Source organism: Pelmatolapia mariae, linkage group LG3_W (genome assembly GCF_036321145.2).
Source record: "Pelmatolapia mariae isolate MD_Pm_ZW linkage group LG3_W, Pm_UMD_F_2, whole genome shotgun sequence".
Classification (NCBI taxonomy): Eukaryota; Metazoa; Chordata; class Actinopteri; order Cichliformes; family Cichlidae; genus Pelmatolapia; species Pelmatolapia mariae.
In genome coordinates this window covers 14,374,935-14,395,228 of record NC_086229.1, presented here as the reverse complement: position 1 = coordinate 14,395,228, position 20,294 = coordinate 14,374,935, and the positions used below count along the sequence as shown (strand labels likewise).

The following is a 20,294-nucleotide window of genomic DNA, read 5'->3' as shown; positions in this document are numbered from 1 at the left end:
GTGTGTTGATTTCTCCCTAAGGCAAACTGAAATTCCTTGTGGCTCAGGAAACTAACCACTCCAAGTGGTTCACCCTGGCCCCACCTTATTTACATAACAAAAGCAGCTGTTCACAGGTGATTAAGGATATTAGCTAAAAGCCTACCAGCCATTTGGCTCGACGGTGGGTTTTCTAGGTAGAAAAGCCAAATGACTAATCTCTGGGACTTCTAGTGTTAATGATGAAGAAATTGACCTCACAGCCCATTGTTCATTCATTGAGCCGGTTTCAGTCGTTATGCAAATGTACTGTTTACAAGATTAACGTAAAAGCAGGAATCAAGACGTAACCGTTTATTTGTAACATGGAATCGTTTCTGAGTGGAGTATGAACTGAGATTACTCAAACTCTTTCACAGATAACATAAGATAACCTTTATTAGTGCCACACATGGGAAATTTGTTATCTAATTACTAATACGTTAGTTATAAAAAAATTACGAGAAGAAAAAGATAAGAAAGAAAGAAACTCAGAACGAGCAGAGCTGCTGAGACAGGCTGCCGCACACGGGGGGCACCGTGATGAAGTTCTCTTTCATGTGTCTGCGTTCATGCTTAGTACGATCACATGATTGTGAAAAGGTTTTGTCACAGTGTCTGCACTTGTATGGTTTCTCTCATGTGTGGACTCGTTTATGCTTTTCAATGTGATGTGCACTAATGAAGGATGACCCACACTGATCGCAGACATGCTTTTTAACGCCACTGTGACGGAGTTCATATTGTTTGAAGTCCTTTGAAGTGGTGAAGCCTCTCCCGCATTCTTTACAGTAGTTCATTTTGTCTCCAGTGTGTCTACGTTGATGTATTTTCAGAGTCCTTCAATGACTTAAAGTTTTTCCACAAAGGTCACAACAAAAGTCTTTCCCACAGCGATGACAGGGTTGAGAACTTGATCCATCTGTGTCGCTCTGCTTCTAAACAAAAACACAAAGACAGTGTAAGTCAGTCCTTCAACATTTTTATCCTGAACATCACCTGAAATAAAGAGCATCTCTGCCAAAGTCCAATTACATTTTACTGTTTACATTATCACACTCAGCTCAATTTAATGTGCTATAAAAACGATAAGAGTAAAAACATTAAAGTAATTCTAGTTTAATGCTACAATAACAATAACACAATTCTCAAACACTATCCTTAAAAACCTGTGATTAGAGTCTGAATAATCATTCAGAGCTGCCAGTAGAACTGCTAACATGCTAACACAATTTGATGAGCAGAGTTGTTTCAAACAGTCGGGCTGACAAGATAAAAATATAAATACATACCTCACAGTAACTGCACTTGTAGAGTCTTTCTGGTGTGGATCTGTTGGTGTCCTTTCAGGTAACGTGGAGATTTAAAAGTCTTCTCACACAGGTCACATTTATAAGGTCGTTCCTCAGTGTGGGTAAACATGTGATGTCATAACTCTGTGTTTGTAGTAAACTGTTTACCACACTGATCACAGCTGTACACATCATGTCTGGTGTGAATGCATAGGTGTGTATTTCGGCTCCCTATCCGGCTGAAAGTTTTTCCACAAATGTCACAGCTGTACGCCTTAATTCCAGAGTGGGTAACTAGATGACTCTGTAAGCTGTAACTGTGAGTAAAAGCTCTGCCACACTGATCACAGGTGTACGCTTTAACTCCACTGTGGATGAGTTGGTGTCTTTTTAAGTTTGAAATGCGCATAAATGACTTTCCACACTCGTCACAGCTGAATGGTCTCTCTCCACTGTGGATGAGTTGGTGTGTTTTTAAGTGTCCAGAGTGGGTAAAAGACTCTCCACAGTCTCCACAGCTGAACGGTCTCTCTCCAGTGTGGATGAGTTGGTGTGTTTTTAAGTTTCCAGAGTGGGTAAAAGACTTTCCACATTCATCACAGCTGAATGGTCTCTCTCCACTGTGGATGAGTTGGTGTCTTTTTAAGTGTCCAGACTGCGTAAAAGACTTTCCACACTCGTCACAGCTGAATGGTCTCTCTCCACTGTGGGTGAGTTGGTGTCTTTTTAAGCTTTCAGACCTGGTGAAAGACTTTCCACAGTCTCCACAGCTGAGCGGTCTCTCTCCACTGTGGATCAGTTGGTGTGTTTTTAAGTGTCCAGACTGGGTAAAAGACTTTCCACACTCTCCACAGCTGAACAGTCTCTCTCCAGTGTGGATGAGTTGGTGTGTTTTTAAGCTTCCAGAGTGGGTAAAAGACTTTCCACACTTGTCACAGCAGAGCGGTCTCTCTCCAGTGTGGATAAGTTGGTGTGTTTTTAAGCTTCCAGAGTGGGTAAAAGACTCTCCACACTCGCCACAGCTGAACGGTCTCTCTCCAGTGTGAATAAGTTGGTGTGTTTTTAAGCTTCCAGACCTGGTAAAAGACTTTCCACACTCGTCACAGCTCAAAGGTCTCTCTCCACTGTGGATGAGTTGGTGTCTTTTTAAGCTTTCAGACCTGGTGAAAGACTTTCCACAGTCTCCACAGCTGAACGGTCTCTCTCCACTGTGGATCAGTTGGTGTGTTTTTAAGTGTCCAGACTGCGTAAAAGACTTTCCACACACTCCACAGCTGAACGGTCTCTCTCCAGTGTGGATGAGTTGGTGTGTTTTTAAGTTTCCAGAGTGGGTAAAAGACTCTCCACACTCGCCACAGCTGAACGGTCTCTCTCCAGTGTGAATAAGTTGGTGTGTTTTTAAGCTTCCAGACCTGGTAAAAGACTTTCCACACTCGTCACAGCTGAACGGTCTCTCTCCAGTGTGGATTAGTTGGTGTGTTTTTAAGCTTCCAGACCTGGTAAAAGACTTTCCACAGTCTCCACAGCTGAATGGTCTCTCTCCAGTGTGGATGACCTGATGCATTTTTAGGGAAGCTTTCACAGTGAAATCTTCCCCAAACTCGTCACGGTTGTATTTTTCCACTTGTTCTTCTTCTTCTTCAACAAAATTGTCGGCCTCCTGAGAGCGCTGACTTCTCGATCCACGTTGGTCCTGTAGTAACAGAGATACAAACAGAGGCAGTGATTTGTGGGAAATACATTATTCTAACCCGCCTTTTAATAGTGGTATTTTGTGAGCTTTTATTAAATAAGTAGTTATACTTATTTTTATACACACATTGCAAATGTGGTCATGAGAGTTGGCATTCAGTCTTTTGAGTGTCAATGCAAACTCGCTTACAGACACAGATAAATATTAGACTTGTTTCTAGGGCAAAGATTAGAGACATTTGGCTGTGCCTGTACGCCTGCTTTTCCAAAAACACGGTAATAACGACGGCCCGCTAGCATGACCTACTAACGACCCACTTTCTCTTCTCGCCGCCATGTGCTTATGTAAACATATGCACTGCGCATACGCGTTTTACCCATATTCTATCGCAATATTTCATTTTCCTATCGTTGCCTAAAAAATTACACCGGTATTACCGTGAACGGTATGATATGGCCCAGCCCTACACATGTCAATATTCATGTCTCCAGACTGTGGCGTGTCCAGCGTGCCACCCCGAAGCCAAAACAATAAAATCCAATGAAATATCAAATTTACGATTATGTTTTCACAGTGAAGCTCAGATATCCGAGTGTAAGTGAATGCAGCATCGGCTTCTGCGCTATGAGCATAGAGAAAAGAAAGGTAGGAGAGCCAAGCACGAAAGACAGCATCACAGAAAACAGTTTTTCGGCAAAAGAGTAACAGTTTAACATAGCTGGACTGGCCATCGAGCATGGCGGAGCTTCCACGGCGGCTAGTAGGTGGATGAGGGAAGGGTAGGCAGGAGGAGGAGAGAACCGAGGCGGCCGCCGGTCCGAGTGTCAGGTGAACTGAACTTCAGGTAAGAAGTTATGACCTGCAGTCTATCTGGGTCAGATATAAACCAAGTTTAGGTGGAGTTTATTTTCGTTGTGCTGACTTTTTACAGTCAGTTACAATAACTCGTACTGCGTACTAGCTAGCATGACGGAGTTTCTATACAGCTGGGTGGGTGCTATGATGTAACTGATGTTGAACTTTATTTTATTCATAAGGTTAGTTTGTAGAGTTGCCAACGGCTCCTTAAAAAATGGAATGGTCCCTCATTCAGAGAAAATATTACAGGTTTTGTATTGAGCTGAGAAGAGACGCAGTTTGTCCCGTACTTAAGTTAGAATGAAAAAGACACAAAGCTGGAGTTATTCTGTGTCTTTCCTGCACAGCTGCCTCTTCTTCTCTCATTCTCTCCCCTCCCTTTCCTGTTGCTACTTCAATCATGAAACTGATCAATGATCAGTTGATCAGCTTTTCTCTCGTGTTTGTTTATTGCCCACTTTGCGCCAGAAAGAGGAAACCAGCAGATGTCGCGCTAAACAACAGCAGCACGTTTAAGCTTGATCAGCTGTTGTTAGAATTTATTTAATATTAATTTCTAGTATCAGTTGATGTTTGCTGGGGCCACAGCTCTAAAAGCTGCTGGTCATGATATCAGTTTGGATATGTGGTGAGAGGGAAACATGAAGATGAAACCAGGAGATGTCCTTACTGAATCATCAGAGCTGAACTGCTGATGGAGAAACAAGTTTACCTTTTAGGTGACATGAATGAGTTGAAGGGAAGTTATGAACTGTTTCTGAGAAACAAATAACACCAGGATCCTTTTCTATGTAGCTGACAGCAGGTAACTGTGCAGGGGCGGATCTAGCAAGGTTATGCCAGGGGGCCAGGTAGGGCATTAACAAGGAAAGGTGGACACAAAGAAATACTTTTCTTACTTATTCTCATTTAAAATATCTAGCTTTTATTAAATAATTATCTGAATCTTGCAAACAGCTTTTATCTGACGTAAAATTGATAGAAATCATACATATACCAACAAGACAGTGTACATCACTGTCACTACAGCGTTTCTTTTCATTCAAAGGCTTTATGGCTTTAATACCTGGTGGGCTGGTCTGTAGTCAAAATGCCCAATTTTTTTGTCCCAGTCCAGCCCTGCAGGTTAATACTGGCAGTGTCACCATGCCAGCTGACTGTATTTCATCATCAGCCATTGTTGTTCTTTATACATCAATATTACCAAAGTTTACCAAAAGGCAGCATAGAAAGTATTTACTTGCTTTCAAGTTTCATTCAAACGTTAGTCTGTTCATTTGTTTCCCCACTTTTTCCCTGTTTCAAAATCAAACACCAGTTTGTGAGAAGATTATCTTGTTTTTTTAATTGGCAGATAAAAATTTGCATTGGCTAATTTGCCAATTGTATGTTAAAAATGATTGTATTTTAATATTCAAAAATGTTTTGGCCAAAACATATGTGCCCCATATGTCAGTAAAAATACTATGCAAATATTGCTGTCCTTGAATGCTGGATAAACACTGACGAAGCACTGATTGTATCTCTTGTACTTCATGAACGCAGTATCTAAAAACTTTGCACCGTACTGGTTAAAACCTCATTTTAATAAGAGTCAAAAGCAAATTCAGTTATTAGGTTTATAGGGTTATTGAATGATGGTTAACTGTTGGTAGAATTTTTTTAACATTATATGCCAGTTACATCTGCCACCCTTCTCCAAATCTGTGCCCCTACCTGGCCCCCCCAACAAAAATTTTCTAGACACGCCACTGTCTCCAGATTGTTAGTGAGCCATTAAGACTGTACTCTTGGTACAGTTTTTATTTTTGCTGCTTTTGTCTTACACTGTCAAACAAACACAGATTTGCAGTGTTTGTATGTGTGTGCAAAAGAAATTGTGCCAGGCCTCAAAGACAATGGGTGGTTTGCACAACAAAAGCAGGATGTGAATCGAGCATATGACCTGTACAAATCTCAGCAGGGGTGATTAACACCTCGGGACTTGCACCAGAAAATAAAAAAGTCAGTAATTCTAGTAGGTGTTGGTTTCAAGTGATTTCTGCAAATGTGCGCAGGGTCAGTAAATCTAGTGTTGGAGTTAGCTCGGTGCTTACCTTTAGATGAGCCCACAAACCGAGAGAAACTCCGTGATGAAGCTGGAACTCTTTCCAAACAGAGGAAACAGGTCAGGGAGCAGAGACCCACGTGGTTCACGCTGATCTCAGCTACGATCCAGGAGACAAGGGTGTGCAGATCGGTGCAGATATCGATCCAAACGTTGGTAGTGGTATATGATCGATACTTTAGTTTGTTTCTCTCCTGGAGGTTCACTATTTACTCGCTGTGGATGAAAAAGCAGCTCTGTCTGTGTGAACACCTCTTCTTATGCTGCAGACGCACTTTGCTCCGCCCCCTTCTTCCTGCCCTGCTGGGATTTGTTACTGTGCCGTCACGTGACTCAGATGCGCTCAGAAGACGCATTTGGACTGCAGAGAGAGAGAAAGAGGAGCAACATGTGGAGATATTTTATGACTGTAAATGAAAATGCTGGAGAACAGCTGGAAGGCTGTCAAGCCACAGGGGACCACAACAAGCTGTAGAGTTCAGCTTATTTTTCACACCTCAGTTAAATGCTTTGACTGAAGTCTCACTGCACACACTCAAACTTAGTGTTTGTGTACACCTTGGTCATTATAACCTGGCACTGATCAGTGCTGCTCTGACGACCACACTCACATACATGTAATCATTTAACTGGGATGATCTGGATTTACTGCACAATGCTGAATGTGTCCTTACAGTACAGGGAATAACTCTCTCTGTGTTCCTGTAGAGAAACTCTGGGTTTGTGTGCTGACGAGCATCACTCACAGTATGATACAAAGGCTCACTCATACCTTTCCACACATGTGACAAATTCAAAAAGATGCTGAAACCTTTAGAACATCATAAACTACACATTGTTGTACTCTTTTAGGATGGAACAGCTTTCAGATTTATTTACTCTTAAAGGATAAAAGATGTTTTTAAGAATTTTGCATTCAAGAGGAGAATGTTTAAATAAGTCATGTAAATGAGAATTTCAAAGTTGGTGGCTGCAGTATATACAAATTGGTGTATCTCAAAAATAAAACTATGAAGACACTCAAAATTAATTTGGAAACTGTTTTATGAAACTTTTTTACATTTAAAATTTTCAGGGATGAACCTCTGAAATTACTTTAACTAGAAATTTGTGTAAAAATACCACTATTGCAATTTATGTAGTTACTGATGACTTAATGCATACATATGATTAAAATTTGGGATATAATGGTTGTATTGATGTATAGCAACTTAAAATACTCCCAGAAATGGCACTACAACATGTAAAAATATAAAGATAAGCTCAGGCGGACTGGGTTCTTTAGTAGGTCTAAAGGGTCAAACTGCGTCCTCACATCATGAATATGAAGGGTTGTAGTGGGAGAAGGTGGTGTGAAATCCTCATAGCTGTGGAGTGAGGAGGGGGCTCCTGTGGGTGAAGTCTTTGATGGTGGTGATGGCTCTGTGCTGGTGGGAGTGGGGAGGTGGGGGGATGATGGACCAAAGTGTCTCTATTGTTGGGGAAGGTGGAGGTGTCAAGGCTGCTTGATGGCTCATCAAACCAGCAGTAAGAGTCGTTGAGGGTGTTGGCCAACAGCAGGTCGTCAGTGGAGTGGGGCAGTGTGCTTATATCCTTACTCTCATTTCCCTTAGCGTATCTGTAACATGCAAGTTCTGTCGGTGCTGTGCTACTGGAAACTGAATTTCCATCACACTATATGTTGTGATGATCTCAGTTCAGTCATGGTGTGTTCTGCAATCCTGCTGAATTGTGTTCCAGTCCCATCGACTGTGTATGAGCGTACAAACAGGCGTGTGGCGGGGATGAATCGGAATGTCTTGAGCCTCAGCATCACATCATCACAGTGGGTGTCAAAGTAATACTCGGGCAATTCGGAGTCTGGCGAGTCTGAGAGGTCCCATGCTTGCATGTCTCCCTCTGAAAAATGAGAACAATAACAAGATAGTAGTAGCCCCTGTCTCACTCTTAGTTCAAAATTCCGAAATCCCGAATAAAATGATCTCATCAACCCGTGAAAGAAACCCCAGTAGATGCGTAAAAACTAGTTCAATTAAAACTAGTGGTTTGATTAAATGAAACACTTGTGAACAAGCTGACATTACCCATTCAGAAGAAATTCCCACTTGTGCCGTTTTTAAAATAAAATGCATGCATCGCTGCAAGCTGAGCTATTGTCAGAATTATAAAATTAGTGTGATTAAAACACTATTACCAACACTTTTGACTAGATGTAAATAAAAAGCATCCCCTCTTTGTTAAGGTGCACTGTGAAGCAAAACGACTTCCACTCCGCCCGCAAAACAAAGAATTGCTTTTAAGAACACGTATGTCTGCATAACTGAATGTTGAGATACACCAAAGTGATAAAAATAGTTTGGGACTCTCACCAGCAACATCCAGCAAGACCCAGACAGCGTTTTCTATCTCCCAGCTGGAGGCTTTTGTTTGTCTGTGACTGCAGAGTCAGATCTTTGTTGAGCTTCACACTTGCAGAGGTGAGTCAGTTTGCAGAGATCCCTCCCACCCTGGCTTTCATGTGCTAGATTTCTTATGTGAAACAGTAATATTTCACTGACTGCTGCTTATACCACAGGTTAATACACTCTACTGATCCCTGATGGGAGAATCATCACCTCTGCCAGCAAAGAAGCCTGGTGGATGTTTGTTTACAGTCTGATGATGCGACATCATGCTCTGCATCTTCAAAGTTTGTCTCTTGATCATTGTTCATACACAGTTGTGTAAAGTATGCTCATATCTAGTAGAGCAGGGCAATATGGCCCAAAATATTTATCACGATATATATTTGAAAATATATATTTGAAAATATATATCGGTTACCGAGGGAGAGTTTCTGAAAAGCTGCACGATGAAGGTGTGCGACGTCTTGTGTCCAGACAAAACGCAGATTTTGGCAAATGTGAGCCAGAAGAGAAACGTATGTCAAAGTGTAACCACCATGAAACTGCCCTGGGACAAAATTGTTGGGCTTACAAGAAATCGAACGTCAGTGTTGTGTGGTGAAAAAAGTGGACTTGTTGGCAGGATGCAAGTACAGATGCAGGAAATGAGTGAGGGGGCAATTTAACCCCCCCGCCCAAAATGGAAACATGTCATGGTTTCAAGTTAACTTGCTCTACTGGTTTATCTTCTTTTCCTCTTCCCAGCTACACATCATTCTGCCTCTTTATCGTTTCTGTTCTCCATTTAGACCGAGATAACGTCAGACTGTATATTATGTATATATATATTATGTATTATGTATGTACTGTATATTATTATGTATATCAAAAAGCCCCGAAGAACATCACACCAGGTATCCTGCAGTGTGGAAAACTTGTTTTCTGACGATGTTTGCTACCCTACAATCCGTCCTGCTCTGTAGTAAAATCAGTGATATTTGACCGTCCTGTTGCTCCCATTGAAATGTATACAGCCTACTTAAAATCTAAAACTTATAATTGTCCGTAGCTACTTTTGTTACCACTGTCCTGTTTGAAATGGATACTAACGAGCTAACTGACTGAATGCCCATTAACCTTATAACTCCTGGTGTGCGTGTGTGTGTGTGTTTGTGTGTGTTTGTGTGTGTGTGTGTGTGTGTACAGAGAGAGTCAGGTTCATAATGGATGTTAGGAAGTTGATGTTTTTTTTTTCTAAAGGAGCCATATTCAGGTAAAAGTGTAAAAGTGTAAAATCAAATGATCCGTCAATCAAGAATAATGTTGGATCAGTGTTTCAATATTTATATCTTTTATTAGATGTTCATGTGGTTTGGTTATTTGCCTTTTGGTTGAAAGTACACGGAGACAGGACTTTGTTAGTGATCTTAATATTTTTTTCATATTAATGTCATTTTTCATCTAATTGAATACAATTTATTTGTGTATGATTGTCAGTCCAAAGAGGGAGAGAGGAAAGAGGGGAACGTGGGGAGAAAGTTAAAGGCCAGGAAGAACCAGGTAAGAAAACAGAAGGGGAATAGTGACAGGCAACAGAAACTGTTAAACTGACAAAGAGAAAAAAAATGATTTTAATCACACAATCTGGAAGTTTTTCTCTCCCTGTGTTAAAGCTGCTTTACAGGATCTGCAAAACAAACTGGGTTGAAACATTTTTGACGCTCAACATTCCAACATAACATTATCATTGATCAATTAATAACCAATGGTAATGGGGAGATTAAAATTAATAATATTTATGTATGTGGTTCAGCCACAACTCTACTAAAACCTCAGCCAGTAATAGGTAGGCCAACTTTTGGACCGTCCAGTTGTCTGTATGACTGCCACAGTACCTACATCGCATTTGCTCACTATCAGAAAGAGCCAAACGGAGCCCTGGTGGAGTGATACATTAAAAAATAAGATAAGATAAGATAAGATAAGATAAAATAAGATAAAGCTTTGTTAATCCCTCGGGTGGGTTCCTCTGGGAAATTCGGTTTCCAAAAGCACAGCACCGACAGAAGTTACAGAGCGTGAGCAGAATATTATATATACACACATATAAATACAGAGACATATATAAATAAATTATACAAAGGGGATAAATAGAATACATAGGAATAAAAAATAAAAATAAAATACAAGTGAAAATACAAGTGAATTGCACATTTCAAGTATTGAAGTCAGGAGTGAGGAGCTGTGAAGAGAAGCAGATGCTCTGTTTATATTCTAAAAATGTTTTAAGCTTGTTTCAAAGATTCTGTACTGCAGCTTTAAATGTTTTCTAAAAGCACACACACACTTATCAGTGTTTCTCAAACTTTTTACAGTGTGAGAAAATGTCAAGCTCTCAAGTACCACGATGAAAGCATGAAACTCATAAATCTGACAACACAAAATTAGTCTTATTGAATTAGTAAAATAAGTGTCTGCAATAAAGATTTGTTCATACATTGTATACATTCTACCACAGGCAAAGTTGCCTCCATTTTTATAGTTTTTATTCATATTTTGTAATATTTATTCTGTTTTGGGATCATTTTTTATGTATCTGTATTATATTATACATTCACATTAAAAGTCAATCTCTGTCCATAAATTGCACTCAGTTTACTTTTTACTCACTATGAGCATCATTCATTATCCTCCCCCAGTAATTAAGGTTAGCATATGTATTTTTTTATTCCAATCCATTCTTCTTTTGCAGCATTTAAATAACCTTTATTAGATTTGATGGTTTTGTTACAGACTCAAAAAAGTGTTTTGTTTTTCTTTCACACATGTGGGATTAAATTTGTGTTAAATGAAGTGATGGTGATTTTCAATTTAGTGCAAAAAACCCATGTGAATTTCAAAGCTGTTCTAGCATTCCCGTTGGACAGCTGTTAGCCTCTCCACGATGTCATCCATCCATACCGAGATGTTATCCACTGTGCTCATAGAGCATGAGTGCTCACGACAACCGTGAGCCTCTCTGAGATGTTGTCAGATGTTGTCGGTCTCAGTACTCACAGCAGCCACAAGCTTCTCCAAGATGTCATCCGTGCTGCGTAGAATGAACCCATTCTGAGAAGCCACAGCTCGCTCCATTGTTCCAATCAACATAGTGGGCAGCCTTGTGGGGATTTGAACAGCCGTTTCTGCTTTCTTTATTCTTCGATAAGCCAGGGCTAAGCCAGTGCCGATCAGCAAGAACCCTGTAATCATGGTTCCGAAAAGGTGTCTTCAATGTCTTACAGTCAGGCTGACCCGGGCCCAGGCTTCTCATTGAGAAGAGGGTGTCAATTGCATTCAGGGGCCAGTTGATCAAATCCATAATTCGTCTTTTAGGTTTTAGAGAACAGACTGTGAGAGAGTGTTCCAGGGAAAAAGTGAGAAAATACAAGAGACTAGACAAGAACACAAGACGCTAAGCAGGGAAGATAAGGGAAGGGGGAGGAGAAAAGTGTGACTGCCTTCACCAAGAGAAAAAAAAACAACATTTGGAAGCTTTCACTTAAATAAATGAGGGGAAAGTCATACCTTAATGTTCAGTGTTGACGACAACATAAAAACTGTTTTTATTAAATCAATATTTAAAACTGATTAAAAAAAACAAACCAAAAAAAAGCTTAAATCTTATGGATGTATCTAAAATTTTATTGTGATAATGAGGAAACATGACTACCAACACACAGTATTCCCCTGCAGGTTTATATTCAGCTTTCTTGGAATGCCATGTCTCCTCATTATCTAATGTGTCAGTTTAAAGGGACTCAACTCTGCCTGTGTCAGCATTTCTTTCAGCTCTTCTTTCACAAATTCCTCCATCAGTGAATCAGCTCTCACACACATAAAGTTTCACAGGCTAGAGAAAATGATCCAAATACTGTCATAAAACAACACTGACATGAAGGGCTCATCAATCAGGTACATGAATGAAATTCAACATATAGATAATATAGGAAGAAAACCCAGTTAGATACTTTTCACCTTAAGGTTGTTCAGTGTTTAAACAGCTGGAGCTGACACATGAACTAAGTGTTAAATAAAACTAAAATAAGTAACAAAACATTGTGAACATCCTTTGATTCATTAGAACTACAACTGACCGTCACTTACAAATGAAACAGATGATGAAAGCTTATTTTTTCTTATACTCTATATGTGAATGAAGTTCGATTAATGGTCATCATCATAAAGTTCACAGAGCTCTGATGCACGGATTGTTTCCACGGCAACCAAAGGTGACGTCACTTCCAAAAGTCCCAAAAGTGAAAAGTAGAATAAACACCAACTATTTAATGCACCACACATCACAGCTAGCTACATCCAACTTTTTCATCCAGACTAAAAAAGTACACACAGATAAAAAACTAAATACAACAACAAAAACAACATGACAGAAATATTAAATGAAGGAAGAAAAATTGAAAAATATTACAAAATTAACTACAAACCGGATTCCAAAAAAGTTGGGACACTAAACAAATTGTGAATAAAAACTGAATGCAATGATGTGGAGATGGCAAATGTCAATATTCCATTCAGAATAGAACGTAGGTGACAGATCAAAAGTTTAATCCGAGAAAATGTATCATTTTAAAGGAAAAATATGTTGATTCAAAATTTCACGGTGTCAACAAATCCCAAAAAAGTTGGGACAAGCAGCAATAAGAGCCTGGAAAAAGTAAATTTGGGCATAACGAAGAGCTGGAAGACCAATTAACACTAATTAGGTTAATTGGCAACATGATTGGGTATAAAAAGAGCTTCTCAGAGTGGCAGTGTCTCTCAGAAGCCAAGATGGGTAGAGGATCACCAATTCCCACAATGTTGCGCAGAAAGATAGTGGAGCAATATCAGAAAGGTGTTACCCAGCGAAAAATTGCAAAGACTTTGCAGTTATCATCATCAACTGTGCATAACATCATCCGAAGTTTCAGAGAATCTGGAACAATCTCTGTGCATAAGGGTCAAGGGCGTAAACCCATACTGGACGCCCGTGATCTCCGGGCCCTTAAACGACACTGCACCACAAACAGGAATGCTACTGTAAAGAAAATCACAGAATGGGCTCAGGAATACTTCCAGAAACCATTGTCAGTGAACACAATCCACCGTGCCATCCGCCATTGCCAGCTGAAACTCTACAGTGCAAAGAAGAAGCCATTTCTAAGCAAGATCCACAAGCTCAGGTGTTTCCACTGGGCCAGGGATCATGTCAAATGGAGTGTGGCAAAATGGAAGTCTGTTCTGTGGTCAGACGAGTCACGATTCCAAGTTCTTTTTGGAAATGTGGGACGCCATGTCATCTGGACCAAAGAGGAAAAGGACAACACAAGTTGTTATCAATGCTCAGTTCAGAAGCCTGCGTCTCTGATGGTATGGGGTTGCATGAGTGTGTGTGGCATGGGCAGCTTGCATGTCTGGAAAGGCACCATCAATGCAGAAAAATATATTCACGTTCTACAACAACAACATATGCTCCCATCCAGACGTCATCTCTTCCAGGGAAGACCCTGCATTTTCCAACAAGATAATGCCAGACCACATTCTGCATCAATCACAACATCATGGCTGCGTAGGAGAAGGATCCGGGTACTGAAATGGCCAGTCTGCAGTCCAGATCTTTCCCCTATAGAGAACATTTGGCGCATCATGAAGAGGAAGGTGCGACAAAGAAGGCCCAAGACGATTGAACAGTTAGAGGCCTGTATTAGACACGAATGGGAGAACATTCCTATTGCTAAACTTGAGAAACTGGTCTCCTCGGTCCCCAGATGTCTGTTGAGTGTTGTAAGAAGAAGGGGAGATGCCACACAGCGGTGAAAATGGCCTTGTCCCAACTTTTTTGGGATTTGTTGACACCATGACATTTTGAATCACCATATTTTTCCCTTCAGATGATAAATTTTCTCAGTTTCAACTTTTTTTTTGTGATTTATGTTCTATTCTGAATAAAATGTTGACATTTGCCATCTCCACATCATTTTATTCAGTTTTTATTCACAATTTGTTTAGTGTCCCAACTTTTTAGGAATCCGGTTTGTACATTTACAATTCATGATGTCAGGATATCACACATACTTACTAGTGTCTTAAAGAAATATCCACACGCCACAATGGTATGGTATGTAATCCATATGTCGTACCCCGTACATATGGATTACATTATGCTGTGTAGAGATAGTGTCGATATGCTAGAGAACTTCAATATTTAATGTGCTAAACGAGGCCTGGTAAGTCTGACATGCAGCTCTATGGTTTGTTGCACCTTCTTTGAGGATTGCATGGTCTGAATTTGGGGAAAGTGGCAGCCGTCATTTCTTGTGAATAATTTCTCACTGTAAGTAACTAATGTGTATTTATATAGTGCTTTTGTTTTTCTGCCACTGTAAATAAGAATGCGCTCTTTCCTTGATTAGATAAAGGTTACTCTGACTCACTGCTCCACCTTGTGGCTGAAATTGCTATTACATAGAAGTGCAGCTAAGCCCCAGGTCCAACTTCAATTTTTTTAATTTAATTTGTTTGTCTTTTGATAATTAAACTCTAATTACTTATGACTGTTGTTGTAGATGGTTGGTGGTTATTAAACACAAGAAGTACTGCACTGACTTGAACATCCTGTCAGTGTTTTAAATATAAGATTACATTCGAATGTTCATTAGTCAGCTGTGAGCGAGTCTTTCCCATTCATCTTTAAATGCCAGATTTTCACTTCAGGAAGCACACAGCCCCACTCCACTGTTGGCCAACGCCCTCAACGGTTTGATGAGACATCAAGCAGCTTTCACAACTCAATAGAGACTTCTCCAACAATAGAGTAATGGTAAATGGACTGATTCTTATATAGCGCTTTTCTACTCTCCCGGAGTACTCAAAGCACTGTATACAACACATTCACCCACTCACACCCATTCTCACCAGCAATACCTCTATACTGAGTGCTTTCTAACTACACTCACACACACATTCATACTCTGATGGATGCATCGGAGAGCAACTTGGGGTTAGTATCTTGCCCAAGGATACTTGGCATGCAGACTGGAAGAGCCTGGGATCGACCTCCAACCATGCGATCAGTAGGTGACCTGCTCTACCTCCTGAGCTACAGCCACCCCCGGCTACAGCAACCCACTCCCCCCACAACAAAGCAATTAATGCTATGAAAGACTTCACCCACAGGAGCAACCTCCTTACTTCACACCTATGAGGATTTCACAAAACCTTCTCACACTACAACCTTTAATATTCATGAAGCAGATGTGAGGAAGCAGTTTAACCCTTTAGAAATACTGAAGAACCAATTCAATTCAATTCACTTCAATTGTATGTATATGGCGCCTCAAGGCGCTTTATTTTGTACAGTAGCTACAGAGAAAACCCCAACAATCATATGACCCCCTATGAGCAAGCACTTTGCCAACAGTTTGGAGGAAAAACAAAAAATACAAAAAAGAAACCTCCGGCAGAACCAGGCTCAGGGAGGGGCGGGGCCATCTGCTCCGACCAGTTGGGGTGAGAGAAGGAAAACAGAATAAAGACATGATTTGGAAGAGAGACAGAGATTAATAACAGATATGATTCAAACACATAGTGAGTGAGAAAGGTGACTGGAAAGGAAAAACTCCTCGTGTGTCATAGTGGTCTGATCAGACAATATATTTACCCTTCTGTGCCATTTCATGTTTAGGTCAGTTATGTTTGTTTAGGTCAGTTATATTTCTTTGTGCAGTCATTTGGTTTGTTAAGTTTGCAGTTCTTTGCCTGAGTTCAGTTTTGTTTCTTTGACATTTTTTATGAGCTTAACATTAATTACTTTTGTAAATATAATATTTGGGTTAAATGAATGAAAACTTTGTTTTTCTAATAATTCTTGTGACTCCTGCTTTTTCAACTTGGTTCATCACACAGCCCTAAATATTTGTTTAATATCCTGGTCAAACATTACTCCAAGGTGTTACTGGAGGCCAAGGTAATGCCATCCAGAGCAAGTATCTGGTTAGATACCATATTTCTAGGTATTTTAGGGCCAAGTATAATCAGCAGCATAAAGTTAGTTGTCACCCAGGTCTTTATATCAAGCTCTGCTGTGTTCAAGCTATGAATTAGTGCGCGCAGGAGAGCCAAAACACACATCAAACATTAAAGTTCAGTTATGCCAGCTTTAACCTTGGGATGCCTCAGCTTCTCTTTTATATCCCCCACACTCAACTCTCTGCATCAGGAAGCTCCTGCCACTGGTCACCCTTGGAGTTTCGTCCTTCTACACCCTAACAGTTAGCAGATAACGTAGTGAAGCATCACCAAGCAGATTTCACAAGGTCATGCTGACACAAAATTTGACTCTGACTTTAAACACTGGTCACTTCAGGTGTTGCTCTGATATACAGGAAATGATATCACGGCTCAAACTCTTTCTCAGTAAACCATTTCTTTATTTAACATATAAAATTTTGGTTTAATTGTTGCAGGATTTCATTACACAAACGAGCTGAAAAAAACCTACAGAACACATGGATCAATGCATTCTTTAAAAATATAACAGGAAACAGATTTCTTAATCAAACTGCTGGAACAAAGCGAACCACTCAACACAAACACTACAGTAGAACAGTTTAGAAAGCTTAAAATGTAACAAGAGGCACATTTTCATTCATAGCTGCCTCATCAGATCTTTACAGAAGACTCCACCTGAACTCTGTGGAGCCTGATCTCAAGGGTTTAAGTCTGACCCTGAAACCAGAAGAGGATCTTTCTGTCTCTGCAGATTCACTGTAATCCAGAGATGGCAATGATTTCAGTCCTGCATTACGCTGATGTTTGCACAGAGAAGATAATTTAGTAAATGTTTTTGAACATTGGTAACAGTAAACTTCATAATCATTATGCAAATTTTTACTCTGTGAATGGTACTCATGGCCATTGACCAGTGGTTGTTGATTAATGCTCAAAAGAATTTGCATATTAACGATGAAGAAATTGACCTCACAGCCCATTGTTCATTCATTGGGCCGGTTTCAGTCGTTATCCAAATGTGCTGTTTACAAGATTAACGTAAAAGCAGGAATCAAGACGTAACAGTTTATTTGTAACATGGAATCGTTTCTGAGTGGAGTATGAACTGAGATTACTCAAACTCTTTCACAGATGAAGTTCTCTTTCATGTGTCTGCGTTCATGCTTAGTATGATCACATGATTGTGAAAAGGTTTTGTCACAGTGTCTGCACTTGTATGGTTTCTCTCATGTGTGGACTCGTTTATGCTTTTCAAGCTGACGTGCACTGATGAAGGATGACCCACACTGATCGCAGACATGCTTTTTAACGCCACCGTGAAGGAGTTCATATAGTTTGAAGTCCTTTGAAGTGGTGCAGCCTCTCCCGCATTCTTTACAGTAGTTCATTTTGTCTCCAGTGTGTCTACGTTGATGTATTTTCAGAGTCCTTCAATGACTTAAAGTTTTTCCACAAAGGTCACAACAAAAGTCTTTCCCACAGCGATGACAGGGTTGAGAACTTGATCCATCTGTGTCGCTCTGCTTCTAAACAAAAACACAAAGACAGTGTAAGTCAGTCCTTTAACATTTTTATCCTGAACGTCACCTGAAATAAAGAGCATCTCTGCCAAAGTCCAATTACATTTTACTGTTTACATTATCACACTCAGCTCAATTTAATGTGCTATAAAAATGATAAGAGTAAAAACATTAAAGGAATACTAGTTTAATGCTACAATAACAATAACACAATTCTCAAACACTATCCCTAAAAACCTGTGATTAGAGTCTGAATAATCATTCAGAGCTGCCTTTCCATGCAGTAGAATTGCTAACATGCTAACACAATTCGATGAGCAGAGTTGTTTCAAACAGCCGGGCTGACAAGATAAAAATATAAATACATACCTCAGAGTAACTGCACTTGTAGAGTCTTTCTGGTGTGGATCTGTTGGTGTGCTTTCAGGTAACGTGGAGATTTAAAAGTCTTCTCACACAGGTCACATTTATAAGGTCGTTCCTCAGTGTGGGTAAACATGTGACGTCGTAACTCTATGTTTGTGGTAAACTGTTTACCACACTCATCACAGCTGTACACATCATGTCCGGTGTGAATGCGTAGGTGAATGTTACGGCTGTCTATCCGGCTGAAAGTTTTTCCACAAATGTCACAGCTGTACGCCTTAATTCCAGAGTGGGTAACTAGATGACTCTGTAAGCTGTTACTGTGAGTAAAAGCTCTGCCACACTGATCACAGGTGTACGCTTTAACTCCACTGTGGATGAGTTGATGTGATTTTAAGTGTGAAATGCGCGTAAAAGACTTTCCACACTCGTCACAGCTGAATGGTCTCTCTCCAGTGTGGATTAGTTGGTGTCTTTTTAAGCTTCCAGACTCGGTAAAAGACTTTCCACAGTCTCCACAGCTGAACGGCCTCTCTCCAGTGTGGATGAGTTGGTGTGTTTTTAAGCTTCCAGACGTGGTAAAAGACTTCCCACACTCGTCACAGCTGAACGGTCTCTCTCCAGTGTGGATGAGTTGGTGTGTTTTTAAGCTTCCAGAGTGGGTAAAAGACTTTCCACAGTCTCTACAGCTGAACGGTCTCTCTCCAGTGTGGATTAGTTGGTGTTTTTTTAAGTTTCCAGACTCGGTAAAAGACTTTCCACAGTCTCCACAACTCAACGGTCTCTCTCCAGTGTGGATGAGTTGGTGTCTTTTTAAGTTTCCAGACTCGGTAAAAGACTTTCCACAGTCTCCACAGCTGAACAGTCTTTCTCCAGTGTGGATGAGTTGGTGTGTTTTTAAGCTTCCAGACTCGGTAAAAGACTTTCCACACTCGTCACAGCTGAACGGTCTCTCTCCGGTGTGGATGAGTTTGTGTGTTTTTAACTTTCCAGACCTGGTAAAAGACTTTCCACAGTCTCTACAGCTGAACGGTCTCTCTCCACTGTGGATGAGTTTGTGTGTTTTTAAGTGTCCAGACGTGGTAAAAGACTTTCCACACTCGTCACAGCTGAACGGTCTTTCTCCACTGTGGATGAGTTTGTGTGTTTTTAAGCTTCCAGAGTGGGTAAAAGAGTTTCCACACTCGTCACAGCTGAATGGTCTCTCTCCAGTGTGGATTAGTTGGTGTCTTTTTAAGCTTCCAGACCTGGTAAAAGACTTTCCACAGTCTCCACAGCTGAACGGTCTCTCTCCGGTGTGGATGACCTGATGCATTTTTAGGGAAGCTTTCACAGTAAAATCTTTCCCAAACTCGTCACGGTCGTATTTTTTTCTTCCACTTCGTTCTTCAACAAAATTGGCGGCCTCCTGAGAGCGCTGACTTCTCGAACCACGTTGGTCCTGCAGTGACAGAGATACAAACAGAGGCAGTGATTTGTGGGAAATACATTATTCTAACCGGCCTTTTATTAGTGGTATTTTGTGAGCTTTTATTAAATAAGTATTTATACTTATTTTCATACACACATTGCAAATGTGCTCATGAGAGTTGGCATTCAGTCTTTTGAGGATCAATGCAAACATGCTTACAGACACAGATAAATATTAGACTTGTTTCTAGGGCAAAGATTAGAGATATTTGGCTGTGCCTGTACGCCTGCTCAGTGATATTAGCACAGAATGTACTCTGGATGTTTCAGAGACGTGTACGAGGAGAAAAAACAGCAGGAAACACAGAGTGTGAGACGGTGAGGACGGTTTTTAAGTGTTATAGAAGTCAAGTAACTGACGCATATTATGATATCTGCTTACGTATTGTGAGGCTGGACTTTAATATACAAAAGTTGAGATCTCTGTGAGTGACGCAGATATATATATATATATATATATATATATATATATATATATATATATATATATACACACACACACACACATATATCTATATGTATCTATACATCTATCTA

At 40.3% G+C, this 20,294-nt stretch overlaps 2 protein-coding genes across 2 annotated transcripts in view; both read right to left on the bottom strand.

Moving 5' to 3' along the window:
• Positions 1–11,604, bottom strand: part of LOC134620724 (oocyte zinc finger protein XlCOF6-like) — a 95,285-nt gene extending 83,681 nt beyond the window's left edge. The window contains exons 1-5 of the mRNA XM_065469966.1: positions 11,406–11,604; positions 7,738–7,867; positions 7,284–7,586; positions 5,958–6,027; positions 1,501–3,003 (exon numbers count right to left, since the gene is read on the bottom strand). Coding sequence (XP_065326038.1) covers positions 1,501–3,003; positions 5,958–6,027; positions 7,284–7,586; positions 7,738–7,867; positions 11,406–11,604 — 2,205 coding nt within the window. The remainder of the gene's footprint in view (positions 1–1,500; positions 3,004–5,957; positions 6,028–7,283; positions 7,587–7,737; positions 7,868–11,405) is intronic.
• A 6,687-nt stretch (positions 11,605–18,291) lies between these two features.
• LOC134620715 (zinc finger protein 418-like) lies at positions 18,292–19,629 on the bottom strand. Its single transcript, XM_063466987.2, has one exon. It carries the CDS (start codon positions 19,600–19,602, stop codon positions 18,292–18,294), a length of 1,311 nt encoding a protein of 436 aa, XP_063323057.2. The 5' UTR covers positions 19,603–19,629.
• Positions 19,630–20,294: the final 665 nt, after the last annotated feature.